The sequence below is a fragment of the Mus musculus genome, chromosome 10, assembly GCF_000001635.26.
Source record: "Mus musculus strain C57BL/6J chromosome 10, GRCm38.p6 C57BL/6J".
NCBI lineage: Eukaryota > Metazoa > Chordata > Mammalia > Rodentia > Muridae > Mus > Mus musculus.
Window position 1 is genome coordinate 33182055 of NC_000076.6, and position 12977 is coordinate 33195031.

Sequence of the window (12977 nt, forward strand, 5' to 3'; positions counted from 1 at the left end):
TATTGGATGGATCACAGGACCCCCAATGGAGGAGCTAGAGAAAGTACCCAAGGAGCTAAAGGAGTCTGAAACCCCATAGGTGGGACAACAATATGAACTAATCAGTAACCCACCCCCCACCCCCGCCTGGAGCTCATGTCTCTAGCTGCATATGTATCAGAAGATGGCCTAGTCGGTCATCATTGGAAAGAGAGGCCCATTGGTCTTGCAAACTTTATATGCTTCAGTACAGGGGAAAGCCAGGGCCAAGAAGTGGGAGTGTGTGCGTAGGGGAGTGGGTGAGGGGGAGGGCATGGGGGACTTTTGGGATAGCATTGGAAATGTAAATGAAGAAAATACCTAATAAAAATTTAAAAAAAAGATGAGGACATGTGGTTTAGAGAATATAAAATGAAAGACACAAAGAAGCAGAGAGGAGAGTGGCACACAGGAGACAATATTGTTCTCTGGAGTTCAAAAACTCTTGTGACAACAGAATGTAGCATTTAAAGTAAAATTTCTCATCAGATTACCATGACAATTAAATGTTTCTAAATTGTGATAGTTCCTATTTGTGACAGATGCTTTACTAAACAATGGGCAAGACACTTAGATTAGGTATCTATACATGCTTTGTTGGGAGCAATGTTGAGACAACAGCAACAATGACAAATGATAGGTAAATGGATAAACAAAAAGTCTTACACTCTCAAACCAGATATTATTGTATTGAAAGAATCGGTGATGTCACATCTATAGCAGGTACCCTGCTCAGACATTTGGAAATGGGTTTCTTCATGTCCTCACAGTCTCTGACTAGGTTAATTTCTTCAATTTTTGTCCACATCCCTTAATGCCACCTGTACAAAGGTATCTTCTCCAAACATGTAGACGAGAACAGGTCCCATTATCCATGCCGACACGCCATTTTGCTTATTTTCTCTGCAGGAGTTGCACTAAATGCAATTAACTACCTCTGCAATTATTTGTTTAGCATTTGCCATCTATTAGTATGTTGGCATTCCATTGAAAGGGAAGGTATTTGTCTTGCCAAAGAGAATCTTCAGCACTTGACAGGTGTTCTCTGTATATTCTGGTATAAATATAGGTTAGGTAGGGGAAAAGAGAACATGTGTAGGAGATTATCAAAATGCTTACTTTGAAAGAGCTTAATGATGAATTATAGTTAAGCAGAAGAGAGAGAAAGGCAATGGGTTAGTTTCTATATTTCTAGGTTGGTGATTATATACACTATCGATAAATAATAAGGTAAAGATTTCTCTTAAATTTGAATCCTCTTGGAATAAATTTACTGGATCATAGCTCACTAAATTTTGTTTCCTTTAGAAAAATGAGAGAGCATTACAGTCTCATTTGTTTAAAACCATTTAATGTGAATTATTTCTGTAAAGATTTAACATATGTGGGTTTTAGTCATTGCTCTTTGCTTTTAGTTCAGGAGACTACATACACTCTTGTGTAGATATTTCTAACATTCATTCAAAATCAAAACTGGACTTTTTTAACATACTGTGTGTGTGTGTGTGTGTGTGTGTGTGTGTGCACTGTGTGTGTGTGTGCACGAGAGAGAGAGAGAGAGAGAGAGAGAGAGAGAGAGGGAGGGAGAGAGAGAGAGAGAGAGAGGGAGGGAGGGAGAGAGAGAGATCTTTGAATTTATTGATTTAAATGCTGAAAAATTTAGGGACATTTTAATTTTTTCAGTCAGATATATTTTAGTCTGCTTATACTCGGATGTGAAGTAAAAGTAATTATTTTAAAGTTTAATCTAAGTATATAAACAAACATTCATGACAGCCAATTGGTGATTTCTGCAAGTTCTTTATAAACTGAACTCTCATGAAATTATCCTATAACTTATTCTGTTGATTTAAATTAAAAGTGTTGTCTGCTTCTTTCCAGCTTCACACAGAGAAAGGGAGAAAGGAAAAGAAAAATTAAAAGGAGAAAAACCTGAGAAGACAGGTATGTGTAGTTATTTTTTGTACCACTTTAACATTAAATAATTTTTCCCTTTGGCATTTATCTTCATTATATTTAGATATTGAAAATGTTGGCTTCTACTTCTAAAAGTTGCACTTTGGTCATATTCATGGAAAATAACCATAAAAAAGAAATCTCTGAGCTAAGGAGAATAAAGTATGTTAGGCTCTTGTCCCCATGCTACTTTTAAGAAATATGTCAGCCTTTCCTCTGGTAGTTTTGAGCCTCCCTTAGAGAATATTACTTGAGAGAAGAATAAAAAACTGGTCATTTTTATAGGTAATAGGCCATCTTTGTCATTTTAACTATAAATGCCTTTTGTATTAACTTATTTGTTTGCTATTGCTAATTTATTGAGAAAGGATAGTTAACAAAATTTCACTGTTTAAATCATGAAGTTATTTCCTATCATATTAGTAATTGATATTATTGTTCTCTCCATTTTTTCTCAAAATCTAGTATGTCTTATATTCTGAGTTTCCTAAATCAAAAATACGTCCTAGAGAGATTTCCGTACCTGTTTTTACAAGGTTTTGTAGCATTTGAGAGAGGAAGAGATCCCACATCATGTGTGTCAGTTTATTGTTATTTGTAGAATTTACCTTAATGTGATTTTAGTGTTGCACATTTTTTTCTGGGTGACAGTTCATATTTTTTTCCCATTTATTGCCGTGTGTGTGTGTGTGTGTGCGCGCATGCATGCGTGCATATGCACTGTGGTATTTCTACTTCAGGAACTACATTAGGACATTTATTAGAAAGTAAGTCTATACTAATAGTTTCCTTAAGTTATGAAAAATATTCCTTGGTTTACATTTTTTGATACATCCCACTCTGCCTCACTTTTATGTGAAGTAAGATTGTGTTGATGTTTTGCTGTTGTTTGGATCACATTTGCATCTGCAATATCAAAGCTGGCTGAGTTTTCTGGCTTCAGGAACACTGCAGCTTAGGTAGAATATGTAGAATGAATGTGATATTTATGAACCAGAGCAGTAGAAACATGTTTCAGTATGAATTATTGGATATTCATACTTGAACATTAGAATTAAATACTGCACTTTTATTAATATTTATCTAGTAGTAATTTCCTTGAATTTTTCAGGTCTTTTCATCTTGGTCTGTCTCAGGCATATTTGTGTACTTCTCATATGATGGTGAGATAGTGAATTATGAACATAAGATTCTATATCTTGACAAAATCAAATTATTTTTTTTTGGTTCTTATTAAGTTTCAAGCTTCAATATTACTAAATGTTTTCTTTTAATAATTAAAAGACTGCCCTTAAAATATACACGTAGAGAATTTACTCAAAATAAAAATCAGAGATAGAATGCTTTCTGTAAGTCTTCCTCTGTTTGTTTACACATGCCAGTTAAAGATGTTTACGTTTAATATACATTTTTGAAATATTGGCACCTCCTATAAATGAACTGTTTATTTGAAATGTAGAACTATATTGCACATGCTATTGGAACTCTGGTGTTATCTTAACCTTAACACTAAGACCTAACATTTTCTTACTATTTACAGAACAAAGACATGTTAAATAAACTAATGTTGATTCATTACATTGTTAAATAAATATTGGTAAGATATTTCTCAGGTATCATGTAGAAATATTTATTATTTTAATAATCATTTTAATTATCTTATACAGAATTGTTGATTCCAGAAAAGTGTACAACACTTTAGCAAATCATTGATAATGTTTTGTATGTGAGAATGATGTTGATGTACAACCAGTGAGCAGGCACTAGAAAGGTTCAGCATCTTTGTGATGCTCAGATCATATCAGAACATTGTTCTTTCCCAAATGTCAATGGTGTTCCTGCTGAGGAACACTTTGGTTAATCATTCTTCAGCCATAATGTAGATGTCTCCTGTTACTACTGCTAAAAAAAAGTTATTTTCACAGTGTATATGTGCATTTTATTTGGTTTTAAAAAATTCCTCAGTTTTGTTTTGTTTTGTTTTTTCCTGCAAACTTCATATATTTGGAGTAGAATCTACAAAAGAAAGGTGACAGAACTAGCTTTCATCATACCATCTACTTGTGTGATTGGGTTTTCCATTTGTTTTGGTCAAGATCTACTTAGCCCTGTCTGTCCTAAAATTCACTATGTAGTCCAGAATAGACCCAATTTCACAAAGATCTTCCTGCCTTTGCCTTCTGAGTACTGAAATTGAAACCATTTACTACCATACCTGCCTGTTTTCTAAAATTTTTAATTAATTAATAATTTAATTAATTAATTGGATATTCAAGACAGGGATTCTCACTTTCCTGAAAGTAGTTCTATAGACCAAGCTGGCCTGGGACTCACAAAGATTCACCTGAAACTGCCTCTCAAGTGCTAGGGCTAAAAGTGTGTGCCATCATCCCCTGGCTACATTCTGAATTATAGTGCCAAAGCTTATTTTGGATTCTATACACTATTAACCACTAATTACTATATTAAGATATATTCAATATATGGATGGATTCAATAGTGTCATAAATCCTCAGTTTCTCTATAGAACTATAGTCAGAAGGAAATTGGCTTTTTAATCTATTAAAACTATGTGTAATTTATAATTTCCTAATGTTACTTTTCTGTTTAAGCAACTCACAAAGAGAAACTTGAGAAAAAAGAAAGACCAGAGACGAAGATGATGGCAAAAGGTACCCTTCCCCTTTATTATCTTCATTCTTGACTTTTGATGATGGTGAGAGTATACATTTGCGGGGGGGTTGGGGGGATGGATTTGAAGTTTTATAATAATTTTCCATTTCACTTAAATACAATGATTTAAAATTGAATATCTACATTCTTGACTTTTGATGATGAGAGTATATATATGGAGAGAAATTTGAACATTTGTAATCATTTTACATTTCATTTAAATGTAATGATTTAAAATTAGATATCTAAAGGCTGATAAAACCAAAATACAGTTTTAAAAAAATATCAAAACATGTAAGGAAGATAAAGTGTCCTCAGATGTGAGTGACATAATTTTGGTCTGTCTGACTTTTATCTCATTGTCTCATCCCCTTGACACTGGGAGAGGTAGGCAAGTTTGATCTAACAATATAAAAATGACCCTGATGCAACTGTCTACATTCAGTATACAGATCCAAATTATTTAGAAGCATAGACATATCACAGGAAGTAGCAAGTTTTGAAGGGTGTCATTTCATCCTCCATGGTTACCATGAATATTATGAGGGCCACAGGGGAAGCATGAAAATAAAGTGAATCCTGACTTTATGTTGAAAAAATGTGGAAGCTAGTTTTTCTAAGGAAATCCAATAAAGGGCAAAGTAGATTGATGACTCATTTTGGTCTTGTGAGCCCTGCGAGGAAATAAGAATTCGTACACAAAAAGCATTTTTATATTTCAAATCCATAAAGTCATCACTTCCTTATTTTGGAAGGTTGATTGACCTATATTTGTCTACCCTAAGCAGGTCTACCTACTGTTTTAAGTGTTTTAAAATACACATTTTCTCCAACTCCTCTACGGGGACCCTGCACTCAGTCCAATGGTGGGTGTAAGCATATGCCTTTGTATTTGTCTGCTCTGGCAGAGCCTCTCAGGAGATAGCTATATCAGGCTTCCTTTAGCAAGCACTTCCTGGCATCCACAATAGCATCTGTATTTGATGGCTGTATATGGGATGGATCCCCAGGTGGGCCATCCTCTGGCTGGCCTTTCATTCAGTCTCTGTTCCACACTGCCTCCATATTTCCTCCTGTGAGTATTTTGTTCACCTTTCTAAGAAGCACTGAAGTATCCACATTTTGGTCTTCCTTCTTCTTGGGCTTCATATGGTCTATGAATTGAATTTTGGGTATTCCAAAATTTTGGGCTAATTGACCCATCCAGCAGGTCCAGCTATTCGAGGGTCTTGAGGGGACCTTCTCCTAAGAACCAAATGGGGGTAGAGAGAGATGAGAACCTTGTGCAATGAACGACACACATAAGCAGTCTGAGTAGCATCAAGGTCTCACTGTATTAGCAAGGCTCAAGGTTTAAATGCACAAGCAAAAGGGGAAGTACTTCTCAGCAGGAGGAATGGGGCATCGGAAATGCACCTCAGCAGGAGGGATGGGGCAGTGGAAGTACTTCTCAGCAGGAGGGATGGGGCAGCAGAAATTTTTCTTTTGGCGACTACACGGGGAAGCAGGAACTTGGTGGTATCAGGGTACATCTTGAGGTCAGAACATCCGGTGCTGACTTAGGGCTGGAACAGTCTGTGGTTGTTCTCCGAGCAGTGTGTTGGCGGACCGCTTTTGACCCCCTTTTCATCTTGGGGGGAGAGGCCCAATTCAGAGATCAGGACAAGAGTATTGTCTTAATAGCTCCCAACAGCTAATATCCACTTATCTGTGAGTAATTACCATGAGTGTTCTTTTGTGACTGAGTTACCTCATTCAAGATGATATTTTCTAGTTCCATTCATTTGCCTGTGAATTTCATGAAGTTGTTTTTAATGGCTGAGTAGTACTCCATTGTATAAATGTCCCACACTTTCTGTATCCATTCCTCTGTTGAGGGACATCTGGGTTCTTTCCAGCTTCTAGCTATTATAAGTAAGGCTGCTATGAACATAGCGATGCATATGTCCTTATGACATGTTGAAGCATCTTCTGGGTATATGCCCAGGAGTGGTATAGATGGGTCCTCAAGTAGTACTATGTCCAATTTTCTGAGGAACTGACAAACTGATTTCCAGAGTGGTTGTACCAGCATGCAATATGACCAGCAATGGTGGAGTGTTCCTCTTTCTCCACATCCTTGCTAGCATCTGCTATCACCTAAATTTTGATCTTAGCCATTCTGACTGATTTGAGGTAGAATCTCAGGTTTGTTTTTGATTTGCATTTCCCTGATGACCAAGAATGTTGAACATTTCTTTAGGTGCTTCTCGGCAGTTCAATTTTCCTTAGTTGAAAATTCTGTTTAGCTCTGTTCTACATTTTTAATAGGGTTATTTGGTTCTCTAAGTCTAACTTCTTCAGTGCCCCATGGAGGGAGAAACAGTGTCAACAGGCCAGACCCCCAGGAAATCTCAGGGACTGGACCACCAACCAAGGAATACACATGAAAGGACCCATGGCTCCAGCTACATATGTGGCAGTGGATGGCCTTGTTGGACATCAGTGGGAAGAAATGCCCTTGGGCCTGAGGGCGTTTGATGCCCCAGTGTAGGGGAATGCCAGTGTAGGAAAACTGGAGTGAGTGGGTTGTTAGGGGATCACCCTCATAGAGTCAGGGGGAGGGCAGAATGGGATTAGGGCATTTCTTAAGGGGTGACCTGGACAGAGGAAAACATTTGAAATGTAAAAATAAAAAAATCCAAAACTAAAATATAAAGTAGAAGTAAAATATACATCTTAATTAGTAATACAATTCTGTCTCCTCAATGTAAATGTTTTCTTCTTATTTTAAAAATATATGTTTGATATGAATATAATATCAATATGAAAGTTATACTGGAACAATCTCATTCCAGTATCATTAAAAACTACCTTTCTTGGGAAAGAATATATCACTATCAAATAAATATTTATATTGTATAAGAATAATTGAATTTTTAGAATAGGTTCTAAAGGAAAACTTTGTGATAGCTATCATTCTAGCAATAGGAAACATACATATCTGGTCTCACATTTATCACTGAGATTACAGACTCATGTCAAAATACTTACTGTTTTATGTGAATGCTAGGATTGATTTCAAGTCCTTACACTTTATGGCAAGCAATTTACCAACTAAACAATCTCTGCATCCTTTCAAATTTGTAAAATTATGTGAGATGCATTCATTAAATAAAATTTGAAAGTAGAACATTCAGAAACCAAATGCAAAGTATCATCTTTGTAAAAAATTAGAAGCAGGTATGTCAGTTCATATTGCTAGAACAATAAATTATCTCACCTACTTAGAATAGCACTATCTGACACTGCATAGTTCAGGTTTGGCTCATCTAGTTCATTGAGGTTCTCTTTAACCCTCTGTTGTTTGTCACAAATTCACACTGACATGATAATTGACTTCCCTAGACCTAGCAACAGAAAAAACTCAGAAAAAAAAAAAAAAAAGAAAAAGAAAAAACTCAGGATGGAAATTGTTATATTGTGAAGTTGTAAACGTTGACTACTATGAAATTTTAGTCCAATTACTTCTGCCATAGTCTGTTGGTTAGCATTTTACAAGACTAGTCATAATTCGCTAAGAGAAGAAGGTAGGTTATGTCCATTGGTACAGTGGAGTGTTGATGTCTCCCACTATTATTGTGTAGGATATGATGTGTGCTTTGAGCTTTGAGAAAGTTTATTTTATGAATGTCCATGCCCTTGCATTTGGATCATAGATTCAGAATTGAGAGTTCTTCTTGGTAGATTTTTCCTTTGACCAGTATGAAATGTCCTTCCTATCTTTTTTGATAAGTTTTGGTTGAAAGTTGATTTTATTCAATATTAGAATGGCTACTCCAGCTTGTCTCCTGGGACCATTTGCTTGGAAAATTGTGTTCCACCCCTTTACTCTGAAGTAGTGTCTGTTTTTGTCACTGAGGTGTGTTTCCTGTATGCAGCAAAATGCTGGGTCCTGTTTATGTATCCAGTCTGTTAGTCTGTGTCTTTTTATTGGGGGAATTGAGTCAATTGGTGTTAAGAGATAGTTAGGAAAAGTGATTGTTACTTCCTGCTAGTTTTGTTGTTAGAGGTGGAGTTATGTTTGTGTGGCTATCATTTTTGGGGGGTTGTTGAAAGATTACTTTCTTGCCTTTTCTCAGGTGTCGTTTCCTTCCTTGCGTTGGTGTTTTCCATCTATTATCCTTTGTAGGGCTGGATTTTATGAAAAAATATGTGTAAATTTGTTTTTTTTTTCATAGAATATCTTGTTTTCTCCGTGTATGGTAATTAAGAGTTTTGCCTGGGCTAGCACAGTGAATCTTACAGAAGCTATCAGCCAAATAAATCTAACAGATATTTTAAAAACATTTCATCCATATACCTTCTTCTCAGCACCTCATGGTACCTTCTCCAAAATTGACCATATACTTGGTCACAAAACAGACTTTAGCAGATACAAGAACATTGAAATAATCCCATGCACCCTATCAGATCACCATGGAGTAAGGTTTGTCTTAAATATGAACAAAAACAATGGGAAGCACACATAGACATGGAAGCTGAACAACACTCTACTCAATGATAACTTGGACAAGGAAGAAATAATGAAAGAAATTAAAGGCTTTTTAGAATTTAATGAAAATGAGGACATGTCATACCAAAACTTATAGGGTACAATGAAAGCAGTGGTAAGAGAAAAACTCATAGCTCTAAGTGCCTCCAAAAAGAAATTGGAGAAAACATACATTAGCAGCTTGACAGCACACTTGAAAGCTCTAGAATAAAAATAAGCAAATACACCCAAGAGGAGTAGAGGCAGGAAATAATCAAACTCAGGACTGAAATCATCCAAAAAGAACTATACAAAAAAAAAAAAAATCAACAAAACCAGTAGCTGGTTCTTTGAGAAAATCAGCAAGATAAATAAACCCTTAGCCAGACTAAACAGAGGGTACAGAGACAGCATCCAAATTAATAAAATCAGAAATAAAAAGCAATACAACAATGAAATACATCTTAAAATAAGTATTCTGTCTGTTGAATATTATCAGTTGAAAATTTTAAAATTATGTTCTACAAACATCATAGAAATATTACTGAAAATGTTTTCACTGTGCTTGAAATTAGTTGTTTTTTTTTAATGTTTAACTTCAACGCGTTTTGGTATTTTGAAATTTTTAAAATATACTTATTGATAAAATAATTCCTCTTCTAGAAACACTGATAATCTTTTTATGTAAACTGATTGTTAGACAATGTGCACAGGTATATAATGCATTTTAAATATTCTTTCACTGTGTCAGATGGTATCATATAAGGGCTTTTGAATATATTTCTTAATGATTCATTTTCAATATTTTATGCTCTTTTATTATGCTTAATTCCCAAAGAACATTTTGTACGTTTTCAAACAATTTAGTATTCAACATTAGATATAAGGTTCTCAGTTATGGATAGTATTAAATATTCATTAATGACATTTTAGGGTATGAAAGGATATGAATATAAAAGTTGAACAAATTTTTATATATTATTTGATTTTCAAAATTCTCAATATTATTAATATGTTTGATGTATAACACCATTTAAATGATTTAAAAAATTAAGAAAAAATGGAGGCGAGTAGAAGGTAGGAGCTGTTGGAAGTCATCTTAAGTCTGTCCAGTACCAATGCTTCCTATTTATATATGTTAATACTGACAGATATATGTAAACAAATTATATACATTTTACACTTATATAATGCTCTCAGGTGTGTTTTTATTTAATCTATCTATATAGGTTATATTAGGAATGGCAGATGAATACATGATTTTTGGCCGGGGGCCAGCCCCGGCATGGGATGTTTTTCTTTCTCGTCTATTCTTCTTGAGGCAGCAGCAGGGGAATAGCTTAGGTGGAGGGTAGGACTTTGTCGAGATATTTAGGGTTGCTGTATAATAAAAAGTTTTCTTATCTGAGCCTAAAGTACTATGCTATTCTAGCTGACCTGCCTTTTGTGATCCTCTGGGCCAGAAACTATAATTTCTAGCACTTAGCTCCTCTTTCTCAAGCCACAAAGGATTAAGTAAATAGCCTTTGTTCTATCTCAGAAGGAACTGCTGGGCTCTAACTCTCAGCCTGCTAGTGTAAAGTCTCACGAAGAGAAGACACTTAAAGAAGTGATTATAGAATTTATTACCAAGTTGTAAAAAAGTTTCATATGAAAGCTATCTAAGGGGAAAAGCAGAAAGATCCTAAGTGGGGAAAGGGGAAAATTCTCTATGTGGGAAGAGGGAAAAGAATCTAGTCTAAGTAGGGAAAGGCAAAAAAGTCTCCTCTATTATCTCCCTTCATATCTTTGTCCTCAGTACTTCTATATCTTTCAGAATACATGACCACATGTTACAAAGCTCATCACAAGTCCAGACAAAAATCAAATCATAAATTGAAATAGAAGTTTAAAACAGCAAATGTTGACATGCATATCCATTAGGAGTAATTATCTAGCTAAAAATCCATCACCTCTCTCAGCTCCACAGGTTCACTGAAGGTTTAAAACCATAACTAAGTTATTAGTGAAGTTTTGTATAGATAAACCCAGTTGATATTTTATCTTCTGTCCTATCACCTATAATAAATCATTAATTCCTTTTTTATGACCTTTGGTTAATTGTTTTACAACCTCTTGAAATATGCTCTGAGTAGGAGAAAGTCTGGTTACCATTTAAGAGCAAATAAACGGTGACACTTGAGAGACTGGCATAGTTCTCATTGCAGCTTTGATTATCAGAAAAGGACCTAATAGCAGTCTGATTATAAAAGAGCTTAGTAATCACAGATATAATTTTAGGAATTCTTGTAGGATCATCATTAAGACTTAAGTCATCTATTTGTCTATATACCATCACTACAAGATAGTACATCTTCATGGATCTGCAGACATCTGTTCCAAAGGGGTGTGCTACTACTTAGTGATTGTTATATATGTTTAATAACAACAGGAAAAGCATATTAATAGCAGGAACCTTTTCTAAAATGAGTCCCTCACAGTCTTGTTTAATGAGGGCTCACCTGTCGCAGATTGTATAATAATCTGAAGCAGGCCACTTCAAGTTCATCACCTGCTAGTTATTAGCTTGTCCCATAATGGCTCCTGATAGTATTTTTTATATGATATGTGGGTTTCTAAGAATATAAAATAAGATTAGAAAGGCACAAGCTAAGCAGGTAACATTTGAGTTAGAAACTAAAATGAACTCCTTTAGAACACTGTGTCTCCTGCTGGCACTTTCACATGACACAGTGTGTTTTCTGTTCTGTATAAAATACAGTGTGTTCAAGGGCAGTATTTTTCCAGACCATCCTAGAAATTCTTTTTGCAAGAAACATGGAGATTCATTCTCATCCTGTTCCTGGTGCTTATATTAGACCCTCTACACATGGTGCCCATCTTTTGTAGTTCACAAAATAACAGAGAGGAAAGAAAAGAAAATGGGATAAGAAGTCAAGACGTGTGAACCCAAATTCTGCCTGGTTCTTGAACAACCCTGCTGTTTTCTAGTTAAAGGCAAATTTACTTGTTTTAAGGAGTTGACAGTAGAAGAAGGGAAGCCTTCAGTTTTATATAAAACGTTATTGTAATGCTTCTGTGAAATGTGTTGTCCTATCTCTAAGAGAATTGACTTTGTTAGTTATAAAATTCAATAGCATTAAAACAGATCAGATTTTCACTAATCTTTAATTCTACAGTAACAAGATAGGGGTAAAATCAAAATAGAGGTAAAATCAAAATAGAGGTAAAATCAATTTTGAACTGCAAAGTTAGATGGCATTTAAGATAGCTACAATAACAATTTCACACAGACATAAGCAAGCAAACAGCATAAAAAAAGCTAGTAAAATTTCAAAATATAGGCATGTTTATTCTAAACATTTTATTTACATGTGCAGAGTACATATTGCTACATCATATAAATGACACACAGGTAGCGAACCATTTACTCTTATTTAATTCAGATTCACTAGTTCTTTTTTTTTCCATTTTTTATTAGGTATTTAGCTCATTTACATTTCCAATGCTATACCAAAAGTCAGATTCACTAGTTCTATATTCTCTGAAAATAAACATTGTACTGAACACAATGGTAATAGAAAACTAAAAACTGAGTTCCTGAACTCAAGTTGTTCCCAGCCTGGTAGGGGAAACTAATAAGAAAACAATCTTGTACAATACAAAATATACAATAGATAATAAAGGTCACGTCTTAATAAAAGTGTTGGCAGATACAAGCTTTACATCAAAGCAAAGTAAACAGAGGCCAGTATTTTCATCAAACTCTTTAACATGTGTGTCAATAATATCTACAATGTATTGGAAGTGTCCAGAC

At 34.9% G+C, this 12977-nt stretch overlaps 1 protein-coding gene across 3 annotated transcripts in view; it reads left to right on the forward strand.

Annotated features, from left to right (window-relative positions):
* The window catches only part of Trdn (triadin), a 393227-nt gene that overhangs the window by 98572 nt on the left and 281678 nt on the right, over positions 1-12977 (forward strand). For all 3 annotated transcript variants that reach the window (NM_029726.2, NM_001364697.1, NM_001364696.1), the window contains exons 6-7: positions 1900-1962; positions 4587-4646. In NM_029726.2, coding sequence (NP_084002.2) covers positions 1900-1962; positions 4587-4646 — 123 coding nt within the window. The remainder of the gene's footprint in view (positions 1-1899; positions 1963-4586; positions 4647-12977) is intronic.